The 23,469-nt window shown below is 41.8% G+C and overlaps 1 protein-coding gene across 2 annotated transcripts in view; it reads right to left on the reverse strand.

Annotated features, from left to right (window-relative positions):
• Positions 1–23,469, reverse strand: part of FMN2 (formin 2) — a 160,233-nt gene that overhangs the window by 82,750 nt on the left and 54,014 nt on the right. For both annotated transcript variants that reach the window (XR_013276687.1, XM_077486613.1), the window contains exons 5-7: positions 16,265–18,189; positions 13,942–14,086; positions 11,861–11,948 (exon numbers count right to left, since the gene is read on the reverse strand). Coding sequence is in view for 1 of the 2 variants with exons in the window: in XM_077486613.1 (XP_077342739.1) it covers positions 11,861–11,948; positions 13,942–14,086; positions 16,265–18,189 (2,158 nt within the window). In the remaining variant the exon portion in view is untranslated. The remainder of the gene's footprint in view (positions 1–11,860; positions 11,949–13,941; positions 14,087–16,264; positions 18,190–23,469) is intronic.

Raw genomic sequence — 23,469 nt, forward strand, 5'->3', positions numbered from 1 at the left:
CTTTGTACAAACTTTCCCTTGGATTTTTGTACAAAGGGCGTCGGCCCTGAACTTGTATCGCATACACACGGCAGGACTTTTTTCAGCCAACTTTCACCAAATGATGTGTTTTTTCTGCTCTTTACCGCCACCTTTGGTCAACTTCTGTATTGTTGTCTGATCTTTTGCATTGGTTCTGAGCATGCCTGTTTGTACTTTGTACAAAAGTCCTACGGTTTTCTGTACACACGATCAGACTTTGCTCCATCGGACTTTTGTTGCCAGAAAGTTTGTCCGCTCGCACAGCCAACAAAAGTCCGATGAAAACCAAGAAAGTTTGTCCGATGGAGCGTACACATGGTCGGATGTTGCTCCAAAACAGCTAATTTGCATGTTTGTTGTCAAAAAGTCTGATCGTGTGTATGGGCCTTTAAACTGCATTGGTGTGAACCCAGCCTAAAGGCCCATACACACGATCAGACTTTTTGACAACAAACATGCAAATTAGCTGTTTTGGAGCAACATCCGACCATGTGTACGCTCCATCGGACAAACTTTCTTGGTTTTCATCGGACTTTTGTTGGCTGTGCGAGCGGACAAACTTTCTGGCAACAAAAGTCCGATGGAGCAAAGTCTGATCGTGTGTACAGAAAACCGTAGGACTTTTGTACAAAGTACAAACAGGCATGCTCAGAACCAATGCAAAAGATCAGACAACAATACAGAAGTTGACCAAAGGTGGCGGTAAAGAGCAGAAAAAACACATCATTTGGTGAAAGTTGGCTGAAAAAAGTCCTGCCGTGTGTATGCGATACAAGTTCAGGGCCGACGCCCTTTGTACAAAAATCCAAGGGAAAGTTTGTACAAAGTCCTATCGTGTGTATGAGGCTTTAGTGCTTTTTGCATTTTGCAGATTTGCACTACAGTCCATTTAACATGGTTTCCTATGGAACACGCTCTGTAGTGCAAATCTGCAAAATGCAAAAAGCACTAAAAATGCATCCTAAAGGCCCATACACACGATCAGACTTTTTGACAACAAACATGCAAATTAGCTGTTTTGGAGCAACATCCGACTGTGTGTATGCTCCATCGGACAAACTTTTTTGGTTTTCATCGGACTTTTGTTGGCTGTGCGAACAGACAAACTTTCTGGCAACAAAAGTCCGATGGAGCAAAGTCTGATCGTGTGTACAGAAAACCATAGGACTTTTGTACAAAGTACAAACAGGCATGCTCAGAACCAATGCAAAAGATCAGACAACAATACAGAAGTTGACCAAAGGTGGCGGTAAAGAGCAGAAAAACCACGTGATTTGGTGAAAGTTGGCTGAAAAAGTCCTGCTGTGTGTATGCAATACAAGTTCAGGGCCGACGCCCTTTGTACAAAAATCCAAGGGAAAGTTTGTACAAAGTCCTATCGTGTGTATGAGGCTTTAGATAAAATAGCTGTCCAAAATACCAAGCCATTGACTCTGATTTAAATCACCTGTGCAAGTTAAAGGAAAACCTGCAAACATTGCCTGTTGGGGGATACTTGAGGACAGGGTTGAGAACCTCTGCTCTAAAGCACTTGGTAACTTGACCCTATTGTCTTGTAAACACTACGACAAAATCAGAAAGAAAATTTTGGCTTTTGGAGCTATCATCTATTGAGAGCCAATCATGACAGTTCATGCTAAATTATCTGAAGGGACAAGCATGGAAAGTTTTCTCATAAGATAAGAGAATGAACAATTTTCATTTATTCAGTACAGTATTCGTCCATAACAAATTTGAGACAAAGGCAGTGCATGCTTGGAAACTTAAGAATACATTACAATACAATACATTATATGATTATGGGAAGCTTTATTCTGTCTTTCATGAAATTTCCTAACTCTAGTAACCTATTAATTTTCAATATGAGACTAGTATGCAAAAAAAAGGACGATCATTCGTCCGATATTTTCATTGTGTGCATCAGGGGAAGTTCAGCCTTAAGTACTCCTCTGTGCCACTTTTGGCATGTAATTTATTTTGGGGTGGAAGCCGGTACCTAGGCGAGCCGAACAGATGCTCTTCTCTCCCTCTCCCTCCTTGCAGTAATCTAGGGCATGTCACAGGTCCTAGATGACTGCTGGACCATTCAGGACAAGCAGCGCGAAGCACAGTTGAAATGCTGGCGCCAGGGAGAGAAAAGGCAGAGAAGAGATGGCTCGGGTAAACACATCGCTGGATTGTGGGACAGGTGAGTTTGTGTTTATTAGGCCTCATGCACACGGACGTTTTTACAGCCGCTTTTTTGAGCTTTTTTTGCAGCTTAAAAACGGCTGTCCATGTTAGTCTATGGCTTCATGCCCACCTAGGCGTTTTTGAGCTGCAAATGGCATAGGCGTTTTTAAGCTGTAAAAAAAAACCAGGACCAGTGCGTTCCGTGGCGTGGAGCTAGAGCTGTAAAAACGCAAATCGCGGGAAAACACGCATAAACGCGCATAAACGCGCATAAACGCACAACATATTTTCTTTGTTTTCTGAGTGCTATAGCCAAGAGATGTGTTTCTTAAAAAACGCTACTTAACGCTAACGCTAAAAAACGTGCAAAAACGCGCAAAAACGCCAATGCAAAACGCGGTAAAAATCGCGTTTTTAATGAAGATTTTTCCAGGCATCGGAGCTAGCTTTGCAGCCAGTTTTTTAAAACGTCCATGTGCATGAGCACTTAAAAGTCAGCAGCTACATTATTTGTAGCTGCTAACTTTTAATAAACATGAAGTCCTAAACCTTCACCAACCAAACCCTAACAAGTAAACTAAACCCGAATATTAGCCCTCTTAACCTGCACCCTAATACTTAAAGCGGGGTTCCACCCTAAAGTGGAACTTCCGCTGATCGGAACCCTCCCCCCCTCCGGTGTCACAATTGGCACCTTTCAGGGGGGAGGGGGGTGGAGATACCTGTCAAAGACAGGTATTTACACCCACTTCCGGGCATAGACTCCCGTGGGAGTCTATGCCTCTTCCTGTCCTGCTGCGCTGTCTGCTGAGACACACACGGGTCTCAGAGACAGTGCGGACAATTCCTATTGCGCTGCGCGACTCGCGCATGCACAGTAGGGAACCAGGAAGTGAAGCCGATTCGCTTTACTTCCTGATTCCCTCACCTAGAATGGTGGCGGCAGCAGCCGAGAGCGGAGCGATCGATCGGCCTCGGCTGCCGGCATCGCTGGACCCTGGGACAGGTGAGTGTCCATTTATTAAAAGTCAGCAGCTGTAGTATTTATAGATGCTGGCTTTTAATATTTTTTTTGTAGGTGGAATCCCTCTTTAAAGCAGAAAAATACACAGATGAAATACATATAAGAGGTCTGTTTAATCTGTCAAAGGATTCGTTTTTGTTATCCAGTCTCAAGATTTAGAAAGCCCTATTGGACAGCTCAGTCAACTTAACGACCTGAATTTTCTCTGTTAAAGTAATAGTATGTTATCCTAGGTGCTAAAATAAGCTTTCAATTTCATCAATATCTGCCATGAAGGTCCGTGTTTAGGTACTCCCTGTTATATGCCAACAACAATATATTCCTGTCCACCATTTGTGCTCCTACAGTGTAACCATAAGGCCCCTTTCACACTGAGGCGGTTTTCAGGTGCTACAGCGCTAAAAATAGCACCTGAAAAAATCCGGCCCCTTTCACTCCAGTGTGAAAGCCGGAGGGCTTTCACACTGGAGCAGTGTGCTAGCAGGACGGTGAAAAAAGTCCTGTTGGCAGCATCTTTGGAGCGGTGAAGGAGCGGTGTATTCACCGCTCCTAAACCGCTCCTACCCATTGAAATCAATGGGGCAGCGCAGCCATACCACTGGCAAAGCGCCGCTGCAGCGGCCCTTTGCGGGCGGTTTTAACCCTTTTTTCAGCCGCTAGTGGGGGTTAAAACTGGCCTGCTAGCAGCCGAATACTGCTGCTAAAATAATGGTAAAGCGGCGCTAAAAATAGCGCCGCTTTACTGCCGACGCCGCTCCCGTCCCAGTGTGAAAGGGGCCTTAGGGATGAGCTCGATGTTCGGGTCGAACATAAGTTTGACTTGAACATTGGGTGTTCACTCGTTCCCGAACAGCGGACATTATGGGGCGTTTGTGGGAAAATTTAAAGCACGGCAGAACGCCCCATAACGCACTGCGAGATCGCAGTGCATTACTGTATGATGATTGGCCAAAGCATGCACCTGACCTGCATGCTTTGCAAATCACAGCGTGCTCTGTTGAGAGAGCCATAATTGGCCAAAGGCAGGGGGACTAAGTCCATGTCCCACACTATATAAGGCTGCTTACAGAGCGGCCGCGTGTAGTGTTGTTGGTGTGGACAGAGAGATAGCTTGAGTTAGAATAAGCAGGCAGGTTATTCAGCTAGTGGCAGTGTATTTGAGATATATATATATATATATAAAATCAAATACACTGCCACTAACTGAATGTCCAAAAATGGGCCCAAAGTGTCAATATTTTGTGTGGCCACCAATATTTTCCAGCACTGTCTTAACCCTCTTGGGCATGGAGTAAACCAGAGCTTCACAGGTTGTCACTGGAGTCCTCTTCCACTCCTCCATGATGACATCATGGAGCTGGTGGATGTTAGAGACCTTGTGCTCCTCCACCTTCCGTTTCAGGATGCCCTACAGATGCTCAATAGGCTTTAGGTCTGGGGACATGCTTAGCCAGTCCATCCCCTTCATCCTCAGCTTTTTTAGAAAGGCAGTGGTCATCTTGGCGGTGTGTTTCCGGCTGTTATCATGTTGGAATACTGCCCTGCAGCCCAATCTCCGAAGGGAGGGGATCATGCTCTGCTTCAGTATGTCACAGTACCTGTTGGAATTCATTGTTCCCTCAATGCTCCTTAGTGCCAGCAGCATTCGTGCAGCCCCAGACCATGACACTCCCACCACCATGCTTGACTGTAGGCAAGACACACTTGTCATTTGTACTTCTCACCTGGTTGACACCACACACGCTTGTCACCATCTGAACCAAATAAGTTTGTCTTGGTCTCATCAGACCACAAGACATGGTTCCAGTAATCCATGTCCTTAGTCTGTTTGTCTTTAGAAAACTGTTTGCGGGCTTTCTTGTGTATCATCTTTAGAAGAGACTTCCTTCTGGGACGACAGCCATGCAAACCAATTTGATGTGATGTACGGTGTATGGTCTGAGCGTTGATAAGCTGACCCCCCCACCCTTTCAACCTCTGCAGCAATGGTGGCAACGCTCATACGTCTATTTCCCAAAGACAACCTCTGGATATGACGCTGAGCACGTGCACTCAACTTCTTTGGTCAAACATGGCGAGGCCTGTTCTGAGTGGAACCTCTCCTGTTAAACATTCGGTGTAGCCTATATCTGCAGTGCATTCAGTGGTGTACTAATACACTTCAGGCAGTGTACACAATATCTAATACAATGTGTATAGTTTCTACTACACTTCTGGTAGTGTACACAATATACAATACAGTGCAGCCATTGTACACTTTCTAATACACTTCAGGTGGTGTTCACAGTATCTAATACGGTGTGGAAAACAGAAAAATACATCATGTCCGGAAGGCCATCAAGGAGAAGCAGATGCTCACGGGCCACTAAGAGAGGGCAAGCAGCTCTCTGTGTTTACAGTCAACAGTGGTGGTCGTGGACATGGCACATCCTCTACAGATGGCCGTGGGGCACTCTTGTCCTTTTTTGCTGCTGCTGGCCGTAGTAGGTAGTTTGCCTTCCAACGCAGCTATCAAAGCAGCATATTCCATGGGCTCTTTGTCCACAGTCACTCCTTCCCTAGCCCCACCATCTTTCACGGAAGAGTCCCCAGAATTATTCGACCACAGTGTTGGTTATATGCGCAGCGATTTGAAGGCTCTGATGTTGGTTCACAGGTTGAGGAAGGTAGTAATGTGAGCCTGGGGGGGGTGCCACAGAAGGACAAGTAACTGGCAGTCATGTTCCCCCAGCTGCACCATACTGCCAAGTTTACTCCAGTGATGGGGAGGGAGGGGATAATGACATCACTGACTGTACTTAGGTGCCTGAGAGAAAAGAGGAGGAAAGTGAGGCACAACTCCAACGAGGCAGGATGTCTTCTAGGGGGCAGCTTTAGGGCAGCAACCCTATTGATTCACACCACAGAGCTCCACAGGTGCAGGGTGCTGCTGAATCCCCGCTGACTTTTAAAAGTTCCTACCTTGCAACCTAGGTCTGAAGCGGATCAAGCGCGGCCAGAACAGCAGCTGCTTGGGCACCACATGCTTGACCAGACATATGACGATGTGCCATGCAGTCCGTTGGCAACAGCACTTGAAAGACCCACATCAAAGAAAAAGGCGGACTTCTCCTTGCTCCTCATCTGGGATCTCCAACCCTACTATACCTCCAGTCCTTTCAAAAGCCTGCACTGAGAGGAATGAAGGTATAGCAATAGGTGACCCAAGTACTTGCAGCCAATCCCCAGTTGCTGAACCGTAAAAAGAAATTCGGTCCCAGCCATCCACATGCTCAGTGTCTAATTGCTAGCTTGGCCAAATTGCTAGCACTGCAACTGCTGCCTTTTCAGCTGGTAGACTCTGCCCAATTTCGTGAATTGGTGGAATGTGCTGTACCTCAGTGGCAGGTTCCAAAACGTCATTTCTTTTCAAGGCCATTCCTGCTCTCTACCGGCATGTGGAAGGCAATGTTTTGGCCTCGTTGGACAGGGCGGTCAGCAATAAGGTTCATATTATCGCTAACCTATGGTCCAGCAGGCATGGGCAGGGACATTACCTTTCCTTCACAGCGCAATGGGTAACTCTGCTGGCAGCTGGGAAGATTGCAGGATAGTGTTGTTGGAGCTTGTTCTGTCACCACACCTCCAAAATGCTAGTGGTGATTCTGCCACAGCTCTCTCCACCCATTCCTCTTCCTCTATGGCCTCTTCTGCAGATTTATCCTCTGAACCAGCGATGCTTCATAAGCTTTCAAAGGGATACTAAAGCAGTCAAGCTAAAAGATGCCATGCGGTGCTTGAGTTGGTCTACCTAGGGGACAGGAGTCACACTGGGGCAGAAATTCTGTCAGCTCTGCAGGGGTAAGCTCAGAGGTGGTTGACGCCAAGCCAGCTTCAGCCAGGAATGGTTGTTTGCGACGATAGCACCAACCTTCTCTCTACCCTCCGACAGGGACACGACCTATGTTCCATGTTTGGCACATGTCCTGAATTTGGTGGTACAGCGGTTCTTGAGCAGGTGCCCAGGCTTACAGGACCTCCTGGGGCAGGCCAGAAAAGTCTGTGGTCATTTCCACCCGTCATACAATGCCAGTGCTCGGCTCGCTGACATTCAAAGGGAATGCAACCTACCCACCAACCGCCTCATTTGTGACATGCCCACCAGGTGGAACGCAACATTGGAAATGCAGCTGCTGCACACACAGCAGAGGGCCATCATTGAGTACCTGTGTGAGTATGACACCAGGACAGGGTCAGGGTAGCTTGGCTTCTTTTCACCAGGCCAGTGGCTACTAATCGAGGATGCATGCACTGTCCTGTCACCATTTAAGAAGGCCACAAGGATGGTGAGCAGCAACAATGCATGCATCAGTGACACTGTTCCTCTAGTCTTCCTGCTGGAACACACGATTCATAGAATCATGGAATTAAGGCAGAACAGCGTGAGGAAGAGGAGGACTTCCTTTCCTTTCAAGGCCCCATTTATCCAGATAGCATTCCTGCGGGCCTGCCAAAAACACAGAAAGAAAAGGAGGAGAATTGTGTCAGCATGAATGAGGATAACATTCAGCAGCAGTCTTCAAGGGAAGGTTTTTAGTCCCCAGAAACCCAAGGAGTTGGACGTGGCTGGAAGGAGGTAGTTACAAATCATGTGATCCTTAGTGACCCAGAGAACTCAGAATCAAATGCCTCTGCAAACTTACACTGCATGGCCTCCCTGATTCTGCAAAGTTAAGGAAAGGGATCATTACTGGCTGGCAATCCTTCTTGACCACCTTACAAGGGTAAGGTTGCAGAACTCACCCTGCCTTCAAAGAGGGAGCAGAGTATGAAACTTCTTCAGGGGGCTTTGAAGAAAGGTTTGTGCAATGCATTTCCAGACCATTTCCTGGTGCTGGACAACGTTTTGCTGAGGCTTCGTTCAGTCGGAGGAAGAGTGGTGGAGAAGGTGGCCATCTGGCCGATGCCTTTAAATAATTTTTCAGTTCTCAGTGCCAAGGTCTGATCAGTTCAAGCAACCATCACCAGCGTATGCATTAAATGGTGCAGGAATATTTAGGTGCAAGAGTAGAGTTGGAGACCTTTCCAACAGAGGGTTACTGGGTCTTGAGGATGGACAACTGGCCAGAACTTGCTCAATATGCAATTGTGCTACTGGCCTGTCCTGCATCCAGCATGCTATCTGAACACACATTCAGTGCTGCTGGAGGGTTTGTAATGGATCAAAGAGTGAGCCTGTTCACAGAATCCATTGATAGGCTCATATTCATAAAAATGAGTCAGTTTTGGATCAGCAGATATCAAGCGCCTGATGCTGATGTAACTGATTGAATTTGCTATGGATGTGGGATCCCTTGAAGACTGCCTATGCTGAGTATCCTAGTCCTCCTCAATCTTGATGATGCTAACTTCCAACAATATGTTTGGTTTAGGGCACCACCACCACCCAAGGCCCAACTTTTCTGCCTTAACAGGGGCATGTAATTGCAATTTTTGATATAATATTTCACAGCAGGGCCCATTCCTGCACCCAATAAGAGTATCTGTGAGGGATTATATTGTTGTGGCACCACCGCCACCACCCAAGGCCCAATTTTTCTGCCCCTGTTTAACAGGGGCATGTAATTACAATTTTTGATATATTTCAACGCAGGGCCGGTTCATGTGCCTAGCAAGAGTAACTGTGAGGGCTTACAGTGTTGTGGCACCACCACCCAAGGCCCAAATGTTCTGCCCCTGTTTAACCCTGTTGAGGGTAGAGACCGATGTGAGTGTGCAGTGTACAGGGATAGGGACAATTGTAGACACTCAGGTTGAACTGGATGGTCTGGTGTCTTTATTCAACCTTACTAACCATGTAACAGGGGCATGTAATTACAATTTTTTTATATAATATTTCACAGCAGGGCCCATTTCTGCACCCAACAAGAGTAACTGTGAAAGCTTACAGTGTTCTGGTACCACCAACACCTAAGGCCCAATTTTCTGCAGAGTGTGTGGGGCAGGGTGTATAGTGTGTGTGTATATATCACATCCCTGGTAACCATGTTACATGGGCTTTTTAAGAAAACTTTAAGTGGGCATTTCAACTTATAATACAGAAGGTACACTGTTGTCACCATCAGAAAACCCACCCTGGGAAATGCTTTAAAACCTAAAATTCTTACGGAAATCATAAAAAATGATAGTTAACAAAAAACTCTTTCCTCGTTTTCCTTAGCTAACCTTCCGAGTTTAATTTATCCCAGCTGAGTCTGCTGTCACTTTGACAGGTGGTCCTCTGTGCTCCATGTGTCAGGGGAAATCCCAGCCCTCCTGATACAGAGCGGGCCAGCTATCACACTTATCTACTAATTAGAGTGAGAGAGCCATTTTCCTAATATAATCTGTAAGACTGGGCTGTTGTTTTGACAGCCTGGTTGTACAGCATACAGTAGACAGTTGGCACAAAGGCAGGAGGGGACCCTGTCGTTGATGTGCCCCTCGACTTTAGCATCCGAGGTGAGAACTCAGATCTCTGTGTCTACCCTGCCACGTGTAAATTTTTTATAGAATTTGTCTTTGTACTTGTTTGCCGATTATTTTATTCACTGGATTTCCTTTCTCTAGTGCTTTAGATTTCTTCGGGGTTGGTTGCTTTTTGCAGTTCACACAATTTTCTGTGCTCATTATTGTTTTTTTGTTTTTTTCACGATTACTGAATAAAAATCCTTTACACCTAATCATGTGCCTCTACTCTCTAATGTGGTTACAACTCTGGTTCCTTACTGTTCACATAGAATTTTTTCAAAGGGGTGCTTAGCACAAGCTCTGCGAAGGTCAGTGAATCACAGGAGTAGTTCAAGAGAATTACAAATTCTTTAGCAATAATAAACCAGTTTACATATGTTTTTGAATTGAGTATGTTGCATGTGCCTGGTATGCTACTTTGAGGCTGGGTTCACACTATTGCGAATTGGATGTGGATTTCCCTGCATTCAATTCGCATGTCAGGAGATTGTGACTGCCTCTCAATGGAGCTAGTTCACACATCTCTGGAGCGGCTTTGGAGCGAATTGCACAGAAGTCCTGTGCACCTTCTGGTCCGTCTCAAGTCTGAATTCAGCCAAAAATTTTAACCGAAATCGGACTTGAAATGGTGAACATGGATGCACCGGACCCCTGCTGTGAACCGCTCCATACGGCAATGGGAACCCAGCCTAAGGGTAATATCTGTTAGGGAGAGGCATGCCTGCAATCATGGTGATTCTGAAATCGCTACTTCATGTAACAAACTTGTTTTACCATCACAGTTGTTTCCGACTACCCTCATTATTTTAAGTAAGCATTACATATTCTATTTGTGAGTGTATATTTTTATTTGCAGAAAGTGTATACTTTAACTCAGGTATAAAAAATGCAAACTTTCGGGATTCCTTTTATCACTTGCTTCTTTTCTCTTACAGATTTGTATAAATCCTGAGGAAAGGAGCTAACAGGTCCCAAAAATGTGCTTCTTTATTAACTTGAGTTAACAAATACAAGGTTATCACTTAAAAGACAAACTTTCTGTAGTAATCAGTACTACTACAATGCTACTACGGCTATATTTTTAATTGCTAGCAGTATATGCCAGAATACTTTAACTATGTCTAAAATAATTACATATTAGTGTTTGACATACTGTATATAGGTTTTAACTCCTTCGCACCTAAGTGTAAAACAAATCTCAATGCCTAAGCCCGATTTTGCAATTGTGACATGTGTACATATCTTTACAACTTGGTAAATGTTAATGGATATCTCCTGATTGTTTGTTTATTAGCAAAGGAAAACTGGCCCAAAATGGTAAAAAAAAAATTTTTTTATTTTATTTAACTCTATATTTCTTGCTACTACCATAACCTACCACCAAAGAACGACCCAAATTAAATACTCCTGCTCCTGACGATTGCAGCAATACCACATACTGTATGTGTATTTTACCTGGTGTATGTACCGTAGTACAGCCCAGAAACAATAGTGTGCATTTTACTTTTTTTTAATTCTACCCAAAACGCACTGACACTAATACTAATTTAAAATAAATTAAATTCTGTCCCAAAAATATTGACCCTGACCTTTGACCTTGACCTTTGACCCTGACCCAAACACTAACTCTGGCACTGACCTAGATCAAACCTTTTTTTTCCTCCACACACTTTTTTTTAAATATCTCTGCAAGGACAGAGAATGCTACAATGTTCTCTCATCCAATCACAGAGACAAAAAAAATGGGGGCAGGCTTCACAGTGACTGATCACTGTGATAGCAAATCAGAGGCTATCACAGCGATCAGGTGACTCAGAATCAGCCGTTCCTGGTCCTTATTGTTAGAATGGGGCCTGGGGTTCTTGGTGAGGCCCTGGTCTCTGTGCTGGGATGCCATGTGTCACGATCCCAGCACAAAGGGAGATACATATATATATATATATATATGGGGCCCACGGACAAAAAGCCCAGTCCGATGGGGCTGCATATTTGCATATGGTCGGCATGAAGGGATTAACTCTTCCTGACATGAATACACATAAAAATTCCCATTTGACTCATAGATCATATATTACATAAGCCCTAAAACACACATGTAAACACGATCTTTAATTTATTAAAATATTGTAGTTTTTTAAAAATGATCATGCTTACCATTCTGAATATCTTTCATGTCTAAATGAAGACTAGACATTAATATTCCTACAGCTTGTGATCTTTTATTGCTTAAGAGCTTAACAACCTGTTGAGAATGAAACAATAATTAACTATCTCTTCCAATCTTATTCATCTTTGTGTAATATTATATATCCATCTCTTTTAACTATCCCAATGAAACAAATGTCATTTGTTGGAAATTATTCTCATTCCACTGCATGAATTGACTCCAAGTGACAGGGAAAGTACAAATATGTGTACAATTATTAGCTAAAAACATAAAGTAGACAAGTAGTGGGTTGTGAGGTCTTTCTAGGAGGATCATATGAACATACCTCAACATGATAAACTGGTGGAAATGTATTGACTTTTGTCTGAACTCTGAAGTAAAAAATTTTTTTTAAAGGAGTGTCAGACAATAAAAGCAGTCTTATATTTTACATATATTGGAGTTTATTTACTAAAACTTGAGAGTGCAAAACATATATTTTTAAACCCATAGCACCAGACAAGTATCAGTGATGCTCTACTGAATACCCTGGATTATATACTGACTTATGCCTAGCTGGATCTTTCTCACCATAAATACCCCCTACTGTTCAAAACTGCATGATTTTGGGGGTCTTCAGGATATATATCTCTATATAGCGATATATATATATATATATATATATATATATATATATATATATATATACACATACACACTGTTACCAAATGTTTTGGGATGCCTGCCTTTACACGCACATGAACTTTAATGGCATCATAGTCTTAGTCAGTTGTATTAGCACACACTTTGCAGCCATAGCAGCTTCAACTCTTCTGGGAAGGCCGTCCACAAGGTTTTGGAGTGTGTCTATGGGTAAGTTTGAAGCGTAATTGTGAGGTCAGGCACTGAAGTGGATGAGAAGGCCTGGCTCACAGTCTCTGCTCTAATTCATCTAAAAGTTGTTCTATCGGGTTGAGGTCAGGACTCTGTGCAGGTCAGTCAAGTTCCTCCACCCCAAACTCGTTCATCTATGTCTTTATGGACCTTGCTTTGTGCACTGTTTCAAATAACTTGGTGGAGGGGTAATTGTGGCGTGGGGTTGTATTTCAGGGATTGAGCTTGGCCCCTTAGTTCCAATGAAGGGAACTCTTAAGGCATCAGCATACCAAAACATTTTGGGATATTTCATGCTCCCAACTTTGGGGATGGCCCCTTCCTGTTCCAACATGACTGCGCACCAGTGCACAAACAAGGTCCATAAATACATAGATGAGCGAGTTTGGGGTGGAGGAACTTAACTGGCCTGCACAGAGTCCTGGCCTCAATTCGATAGAATATCTTTGGGATGAATAACAGAGGAGACTGCGAGCCACACCTCCTTGTCCACATCAGTGCCTGACCTCACAAATGCACTTCTCTAAGAATGGTCAAACGTTCCCATAGAGACACTCCTAAACCTTGTAGACAGCCTCCCCAGAAGAGTAAAAGCTATTATAGCTGCAAAGGGTGGGCCAACTCAATATTGAACCATAAAGACTAGGACTGGGATGCCAGTAAAGTTCATGTGCTTGTTAAGGCAGGTGTCCCAATCCTTTCGGTAATATAGAGTATATTCTAAATATTGTGTCTTTAGTGCCTGTTCGCACATGTTGACAGTTCCAAATTGTATGACAAGTTGCACCCCATTGCTAACAATGGGACCATTCATATTGCCGTGACTCATGTCACAGCAATTATGAAAAAAGATCCTGTACTACTTTTACAGATTTCATTGTAACTTGCATGGACTTCTGTTAAATGAAGTCGCAAGCCGCAAATAAATTGGCAGTGCAAATCGCACTGATGAGCGGCTTTGAAAACGCACCGAAGTATCGCAACTTCAAAGCCGCGCTGGATGAACCATGGCTAAATGATTACAGTTATGCAGGCTTACCAATAAAAGTTCTTTATATTCTTTTACATAAAAAAACAAACAAAACACATATTTAATGTGCTTGCCAAAATTAACTGTTATGCAGTTTTCAGCCTTTACAAAAGTAAATAATATAAGTGTATTTGCACTACAGTAATAAATAACTTTGCAACTTACTTGCTTTGTCTTTGTCTTGGTTATTGTATCAGAAATGGGTTTCTTTTTTTCTTTAATTGCAGTTTTTGAAAACAAACTTTCCAACTCATGAACATCTACCTTGGGTTCACTAACAGATTCCCAAACTAGAGGGTTGGTAAAATCTCTGTGAGCAAATAAAGAGTGTAATTAATGATTAACTGTTGCATCAATAATATTTATAAAATAACAAACATATATATATATATCTTTAGAAATGTAAAGGGGAAATCCGGGTAACTAGTCTGAGTGGCGGAACGCGGATCTGGTTGGCAAATATGATCCACTGTTATGGCAGTGTTGTCCTTCAGCTTGTCTACATATGTTTTGGAGTTCCAGTATCTCTATGCAGATCTGAAACTTTCCAGTGGCAGAAACAGCAACTGAATGATTGCACATGAAAGTACTGCTGCAGTGGCAATTGCATATTTAAAGTCCCATTTTTGTAAAGGGAAATGTTATTAAATGTATTCTACATAATTAGATAATAAAGATAATGTGCACAGATAAATTCACTTATTATTATGTAGTAATTCATTTGCAGTCTTCTGCCCTCAAAACATTAAAAAGCTTGTACTGTCAGCATGTTTCAAACATAATATGTAAGAACTACTTTTTTTTTTTTTATAAAGTTTCATAGTTTGACTACAGGTTGGCAAACCTCTGTAAAGGGACCCCAATGCACATTTAGCATGTGCAAAATGGCCTTATTCTGAATATTTTTTGCCACTCCTTGCAGTGTGGATTTTGCCAGCTGCATCCGTTCAGAGCCACATTACCTACAGTTAGCATGTTTTCATCTATTACTTTCATACATTTTCCCTTTCTCTCCCTTTCTCGTTTCTTTATTTTAGCAAAGTATGACAAATTAAATTATCTGCTAGTAGGCAGGTGCAGTCTACTTTCTCCACTGCAGGTGGCGCTAAACTGCAGCGGCATTACAGGGAGAGAGGAAATCAAGAGGAACGTGATTCCTCTTTGGTTTCCTAGATGTCTGATTGAATGCTGCCACCCCATGTGACTCTAGCACCCATCTTGAGTCAGGCGGAGCTTATTTAAGGCCCTGGCTCCCAAGCTTGGTACGCATTTTGCGTGTCAGTAGTGTAGGAACAGGTCACTTGTCTGACAGGGACAGTTAGTGTCAGGGAGAGGTTCCAGACGAGTAGAGAAAGAATAGGGACATGCCATCCTTCCTGGAAGCCTCCCCATTTGGGTACAGACTAACCAGGCCACATTCTGTCCCTTAAGACAGATGCTGTCAGCACATCTGAGACCTTCTCCACTACACACTGCTGTTGTATACTGTGAGTGTTCCCGGTCAGGGATCTTCCTGACGGGTTTGTTGTGAACTACTTGATTCTGCAATACAGAATACAACTTTCGTTCTCAGCAAATGGACTCTGTGCGTTTACTGTCATCACACCACCCTGCACCTCCCCACATGCCCATCATTTTCCAAAACTGCCAACATTCAATTCTCTTTTTTATTAGCTTGGTGGAGAATGGTTGGCAAACATGTTTTGAAAGATTGAATACTGAAAAATAGAAAACATTTCTGTATGCCACAGTGAAATAGGAAATAAATAAAGAAAAAAACTACAGTTCAAGGGTGACCATACACAAAACAGTTTTGAAGGCTTTCCTATGTGATCCTATGTATCAGTCGGCATATTGAATATGAGCTTATTCATGCACAAAAATCGTCTGATCATTCTATTAAACCATAAGATTTTAAGCTCTCTGATTCCTACTGTATTAAAGTGTATTGTATTTGTACTGTTTACCCTCAAATTCTAAAGAACTATATAAATCTTGTATAATAGATATAAATAAGATCCTGGCCCCCGCATATTTTACAAGAATAAGGTAATAGGTAAAGGTGTAATCACAGGTGGGACTTTGTGTAAATATGAAAATAACCTGACTGCTGTTAAATGGATTTGACTGTAATTGATGGCATATTGTGATAATGTATTCTTTGCTACCCTTAATAAAAGATAAAGTGGAAAAAAAAAAAGATCTTGGTAACTTTCAGTATCTTTTAGTCCCCTTTCAGTTCAATGTCTAAAGTTTAATTGAATGATCATGCACCCGGTCATTATTATTTTTAAGCTAGGATGGATATATTAAAAGATTATTTCTGATTCACCATTGTATTGATATATCGTTAATAATAAACACATTAACATCAGGCAACTTGAATGTCTGCCATAGTCAGCACTGCATTACAAACCAATTAAGCCTATTTGCAGTTCTGTTGAACATGTTCAAACACATATACATTTCAGAAGTTTTACTGAAATACCTCTTTGCATGCAATTCAAATCTTGTCCAGTAAAGGGGCTTCATGGGCTTTGTCGGCTCGATAGCAGCTTTTCTGGTTCCTTTCTCATGACTCAATCCCATTGCTAAAAAACCAGCTGGCAGAGGAGGTTGAAGAAAACCTGGTAATGATGTGGGTGGTTGAGTCTGAACAAAACATGAAAATGATGAGGAATTTTGTGAGACGCCAAATGGAGGAGGAATTAATGGAGGTGGTGGTGGAGGTGGTGGAGGAGGAGCTGCCATATTAGCCAATGGGGGTAGTGGTGGTGGAGGAGGAGGAGGCGGAAAAGACTGAATTGCAACAGTGCCTGGTAGTGGTGGTGGTGGAGGAGGAGGGGGAATAGACTGAATGGCAGTAGTGCCTGGTAGTGGTGGTGGTGGAGGAGGAGGGGGAATAGATTGAATAGCAGCAGTGCCTGGTAATGGTGGTGGTGGTGGCGGAGGGGGAATACATTGAATGGCAGTAGTGCCTGGTAGTAGTGGTGGAGGGGGAGGAGGAATAGATTGAAGGCTGATAGAACCTAGTAGTGGGGGTAGTGGAGGAGGAGGGGGAGGAGGAGGAGGAACTGTAACTGAATTCAATTGTGAGGTTTGCTGAAGATGGTAAACAGAGTTAAACCCTGGTAGTGGCAGTGGTGGAGGAGGAGGAGGAGGAGGAGGAGGAATTGCAGCAGCACCATATGGTAAAAGGGGTGGTGAAGGAGAAATTACAGCCATATTTAGTTGTGGTGGTAAAGGTGGTGCTGGAGGTGGAGGAGGGCAGACTACTCTTGCATCTGTCATAGAAGATGGTTGAAAATAATAAGCTGCATTGCTACCAGGAAGCGGAGGTGGAGGGGGAGGAGCAGGAATTGCAGCAGAGCCTGGTAACAGAGGAGGCACTGTAGTGTCACCTGTAAGTAAGGATAAAGGAGGTGGTGGAGGTGGATGAGGAGGATGGAAGGATGAAACTTCAGTACCCGTACAAAAAGGTAGTGATGGTGAAGAGATAAGAACTGTAGTAGGACATGATACTTGTGATTGCTGAGGTAGTGGAGGTGGGGGAGGAATTGAGTTGTTACATGGTTGTTGAGGTAGAGTAGCTTGAGGACCACTGACTGAATTTAATCCAGGTACTGGTGGAGGAGGAGGAATTGTAGTACAAAATGGAACCAGACGTGACATTTCAGATGAGAAGGCAGAAGGATGCAGTGCTAGACCTGAAGCAAGCCTTGGGTGATTATGAATAGACTGATGTGAGCTAGATAATGAATGAGATGGGAGACCAAGTAAAGGGTCTTGTATGCACAGTCTTGAGTCCAATGTGAGTGGTAAAGAACTGGTAACATCCATATGATGTGCATTAGTGTAAGAAGGATTAATTTGTGTTGCAGTTGTAGTCGGGCCTTCAAAAAAGCCATTGGTAACAGCATTTCCACAGGTTAATGGTGGGGACAATTGTGGGGAAAGTGTTATGGCTCCAGATGAGGAAATATTATTGTCTAATTGAGATTTTTTGTATTCTGCAGAGTTATTAGTGGACTCCGCAGAAGACTGTTGTGACTTTGAAGTTAAATCTACAGAATAATGTGTAAGCTGCGAGTTGCTTTCCAAAACCGGTGAAACGACTTGTACAACTTTATTATCAGTTATTGTAGCTCCTCCATTTAAGGCAAACTCCTCTGTGGGTGAAGTCTGCACAGATTTTCCTTCAACAAATTTTGATAATGCGTTTTGGTTGCCATCTTTTAGTAGTACACATAATTCAGTATTTTGATCTTGTGCATTATTTGTAGAACTGTTTGATTGTTTATATTGCTTTTCGTGTTCAGCAAGTTTAGCCTTTAAATTTTCAATGGTTTGCTCAAGCTGCTGAATTATATTTTCATGATCTTCCTTGGGAGATACAGACTTCAGATGTTTGCCCTATTTAAAGAAGATATTGGACTTTTGTTAAAATTAAAATGTTCACTCTTTAAAAAATTGTAGAAATAATTTTTCAGAAACAATGCTGTTTAATATATCTGTATTCTTACATTACTCTTTAAACAGGCAATTTTTTGTTATTTCTACTCAATCCTGGTTAACTTTAAACTATCAACAAAGTGAAATATACAAACGTATACTGCGCTGTCCAAAAGTGCTATATATAAAGGATATATATAAAAAATATGTGGAAAAAAACGCGCTGTCTTATACAAATAGTGATAGCTGGCAGCACATCAGATAATCTGTAGATACGTGAATGAATAAAGTAATATAGTGCAGCGCTGATGAAGATTAAATAAACAATGAGATTATTTCCAATAAAAATTGATACAGTATATAAATGTGCAGATAAATACTCAACAAATTAAGATTGCCCAACAATAATGAAAAATTTACGCAAACCAACAGTGTTAGTGCATATAAAGTGCATATAGTCCATATGATTTGGCAAAGAATAATGTGACTGTGAATCTGGGTGAACTGGTTGTCTGTAGATAATCCACCACCGTAAGGAAAGAGGCTTACCAGACAAGTTGAACCCAGCTAGGCGTATGCCTGATGGGTCAACCAAGCTTTTTGTGTAACACACCCAAGGAAAGGTACAGCTACCACGACTCTAATATAGACCAATCTGGTAGGGATCCGTTAAAGTAGTGACATCAATAGGTATCCACCATAGGTATAATGACTGCAATTCATAAGCGGTTCCTCTCAATATGAAATATGGCAAAAGGAGAAAAATGGGGCCACATAGTGTGATTCCATTTTAAATGTAAAACATTTATTGAAAAAATTATAAAATGGTCACTCACATTTAAGAAGACATTAAAAGCATATGGATAAAACCGAGTAACGCAGTGGCATCAGCAGAGCTGCTCATGCCACTGCATTACTTGGTTTTATCCATATGCTTTTAAAGTGCTGTGAGCCTGAACCATCCCTGGTATCTCACAAAAGCCTGACTGACTCATTAGGTGTACACCTATCTGAGTTCAATCGTTCCGGTAAGTGATTGCTGACTTTGGTGGTGGCTCTTCTATCAATTTTTCACTAATTATGTGACACTTACAGTCTGATATATTATTGTTTCCATACACCTGGATTGTTTGTTTTTTTTCATTTCACTGGACTACTTTTTGGTTTATCACTATTAGGACCTACAGTGCTCCCCATATTTTCACTTATGGACATTTACTTAGTTTTGTACATTTTATTCAATAGAATTGTACTCATATTTTAGCACTGCACTTTACTTTAACATAACTTTAAATTATACCAGTTTAAACACCCCCATAATTTTGCCTAGCAGGCATAGTAATTTTGCAATAATAATAAAGTGATACAAGGCTTACCCCATTTTTAAGTACACAATGGGGTTTATTTACTAAAGCTGGAATGTGCAAATTCAGGCTCACTTCTGCATATAAACCAATGTGCTTCCAGGTTTTATTATAAAGGTTAATTGAACAAGCTGGGGTTAGAAGCTCATTGGTTTCTATGCAGAAGTGAGCCTGATTTTGCACTTTCCATCTTTAGTAAATAAACCCCATTGTGTACTTAAAAAGTGGGGTACGCCTGTATTAAAGGCAGTTAAAAAAAAAAAAACATGTCCTACAGTACTTGCTTGCTCTGTGCGGTAGTCTTGCACAGAGCTGCCCCAATCATCCTCTTCTCTGGTCCTCTGCCGGCACTCCTGGGCCCTACCTATGCAAAGTGCCCCCATAGCAAGCAGCTTCCAAGCTTCTGAGCTGCTACCCTGTGTGTGCCCCACTCTCTCCTAATTGGCTCACTGGCTATAATGGACAGTAGCAGGAGCCAATGGCTCCCTATGCTGTTTCAGCCAATGAGGAGAAAGAGACCTGGGGCTCAGGTAAGCATTAGGAGGGGCTGGGGGGTGGCTACTGCACTCAGAAGGTTGATCCTTTACAACCTCTTTACTTAAATGTAATATTAAAGTATGTTTTAATTTTGGATAGAGCAAGGTAGGGTTATAACCACTGTCAGGTTTGTTTTTTGCCATCTGTGTCCCAATGCGGATATTTTCCTTCACTTCCTGTCCCATAGCCACAACAGGAACTGCGAGGAAATCCCTGAAAATTAAGGGAATCCCTTGGGGACCCCATGTCACCAGCACTATTGTCCCCATCAGAAGATTTCCCCTCGTTACTTTTCTGGGGAAAACCCAAAATTTTAGATTTTATTTTATTTTCACTTTCAATGATAATGGTAAAGAGGACAAATAGAGAGGATGAATCTCCTTAACGGGGGCACAGACAGCAATAAAAACGTACATGTGTTCTAACTCTGTCCAAAACTAAAAATAAAAGTTTTGCCTTTAGTTGTTCTTAAATAATTGAAAATAATAGGTACGATAAGGAAAAATCAAGGCTTTTTTTTATTTTAAAGCTTGTGGCATTATACAACAAGAACTATATTGAAGCATAACACTTGTTTCTTTTTGTTCACATTCCAAGGCGTTTCCATGTATAAAAAGTGGAAAAATATTCCGTATCAGGCAGAAAAATATTAAATTAATCACAATACAACCGTGTTTACGAAACTGCTGGTACTTTTTCACATTTTACCAATAGTCCTCCTTCCTAAAAGCTGGAATTGGCTCCGTGCAGTGGGACAGTATCCAAGGAACGAAATTCATGCTAGTTTATGGTGTTTTCGTGCTGATGTGTGACACTGGGACACATTCACAAAGCGATAGCAGCTTCTTTAAGAAATGCCGTAAAATACCGCATTTTTCAAAAAAAACAATTGCCATTCACTAAAAACCCTTCTAAAATACCACATGCTGTATTTTTCTGAAATATGTGGTATTTATCTCATGAAACTATGCAGTATTTTTTCTCATGCAATATCCAGTGGCATTAATACAGGAGAATAATTTGAATCCCTGTCAGTTTTTATTGTTAATAAATAGGTAAATGGTTTAAACTGTATAAATATGCCAACTCAGTAAGTCAGTGCTCTCCCTGTAACATATGTGTTAATACAAAAGAAAAAATGTCACTAGAATGCCAGTCAAAGGGAAGCTGTTTTCACAGGAAATATCCTTATAAAAGATCTTTATAAATGTCAAATATTAAATGAAAATAGTACCAAAATTCACACACATACTGTATATAAATACCCTTCTTCCACCAATAAAAAAAGATGTTTTCTTTTTTATTAGTGGAAGAAGGGTATTTATATATGTGTGTGACTTTTGATACTATTTTCATTCAATATTTGACATTTATAAAGATATTTTGTATTTAGATTCACTCTCTCTATTTGTCCTGTTTACCATTACTCAAAGTGAAAAAAAAGAAAGTCACAAATTTTGGGTTGTCCCCAGAAAAATAATAGAGGGGGGGATTTTCCAATGGGGACACTAGTTCTGGTGACCTGGAAGACCCCAAGGAATTTGCATTTCTTCTCATTTTGTGTTTTGAGAATGGGACAGGAAGTGATGGCTTAAAATATTTAAAAAAACTGACAGGGTTCTAACCCTCCATTATTCTATCCAAAAATAAAAAGAAAGTTTTGCCTTTAGTTACACTTTCAAGCAGCCTTTCTCAACCTTTTCATCGCTCATCGTGATACATTCGTGTGATGGTAAATGAGAAGACTTCTCCTTACAATTTTGGTTACTGGGAAGAATTACCCCCATATAGATACAGTAACTAAAAAGATCAATGATATCAGTGGGCACGTATCTGTGGGAAGATATCTCTAAAAATAATTGTGAAAAAGTAACGTATTCCAACTATATATGACAGATGTCCTAACAAGGGATTAGACCATTGTGCTATGTATAGTGTATTATGTCTGGGCTGATTGAGAGGTCTTTTTGAAGCAAATGATGTATATGCTTGTGTATTCACAAACAAAGTCTCTAAAAATCTGCTGAAATTACAGGAAAAAATAAGTATATTTTACTACATGTAATGGGGTGGATTTACTAAATGCAATGAGGTGGATTTATCAAATGTAATGGGGTGGATTTACTAAAGGCACAGACTTTGATTGGGTATTCTTTGTAAAGTGAAGCTTTACCTGAAGTACTAAGCTCTGTAGTGAATTGCAAATTGCACAGTCTATTTGCTTTAAAGTGGAACAATAGACAAAACTTTCCCATTTTGGATAGAGTAAGGGGGGGTTATAACCCCTGTTTTTTTTTTCTTTTTCCATCTGTGTCCCCATTGGAACATTTGCCCTCTATTACTTTTCTAGGGACAACCCAAAATTTGGGACATTCTTTTACTTTCTCTTTCAATGATAATCGTAAACCGGACAAATAAAGAGGGTGAATCTCCCTAATGGGAGCATAGACAACAATAAAAACCTGACAGGTGTTCTAATCCACTTCTACTCTATCAAAAAACCAAAAAAAATGTTTTTTCTTTAGTTGTACTTTAAGTAAATGAACCCCAATGATTTCCATATTTCCATAGTTAGTTTTCGATGCATTACTGTTGAGAGAACTGATCAAAAAAAGGAAGAGATTACTCAAATTTGGCAATTATATTTTTAAATTCCTTAAATACCGCATGCCTGGACCAATACTTAAAGAGGGATTTCACTGTGAAAAAAAATATTAAAAGCCAGCAGCTACAAATACTGCAGCTGCTGACTTTTAATAAATGGACACTCACTTGTCCCAGGATCCAGCGATGTCGGCAGCCGAGGTCGATCGATCGTTCGGCTCTCGGCAGCTGCCGCCACCAATCGGTTCCCTACTGCGCATGCGAGAGTCGCGCAGCTCAATAGGAATTGTCCGCGCTGTCTCTGGGACCCGTGTGTGTCCCAGCAGACAGTGCACAGGGACAGGAAGAGGCATAGACTCCCGTGGGAGTCTATGCCCGGAAGTGGGTGTAAATACCTGTCTTTGACAGGTATCTGCACCCCCTCCCCCCTGAAAGGTGCCAATTGTGACACCGGAGGGGGGGTTCCGATGAGCGGAAGTTCCACTTTAGGGTGGAACCCCACTTTAAATTGTTGGAAACTGATAGCTTCAGTTTCTTACTTCTGGTTGAGTGAATTTTAAGGGGGAATCCCCCACAGAAAGGCAGCTGCATTGTTTTAATTATTTATTTCCTTCTGTAAATTGAGTTTAACGCCTTTTCATGTGGTATTTACAGAGTGTTTTCAGTGTTTTGTAGTAAATACGGCAGTTTCAGGATCGCATGCGATATTTAGGGAAAATGTGTCCGGACACCTAAA

Source organism: Lithobates pipiens, unplaced genomic scaffold (assembly GCF_037356315.1).
Source record: "Lithobates pipiens isolate NorthernLeopardFrog02 unplaced genomic scaffold, aLitPip1_a1.2 Scaffold_18, whole genome shotgun sequence".
In the NCBI taxonomy this organism is placed as follows: domain Eukaryota; kingdom Metazoa; phylum Chordata; class Amphibia; order Anura; family Ranidae; genus Lithobates; species Lithobates pipiens.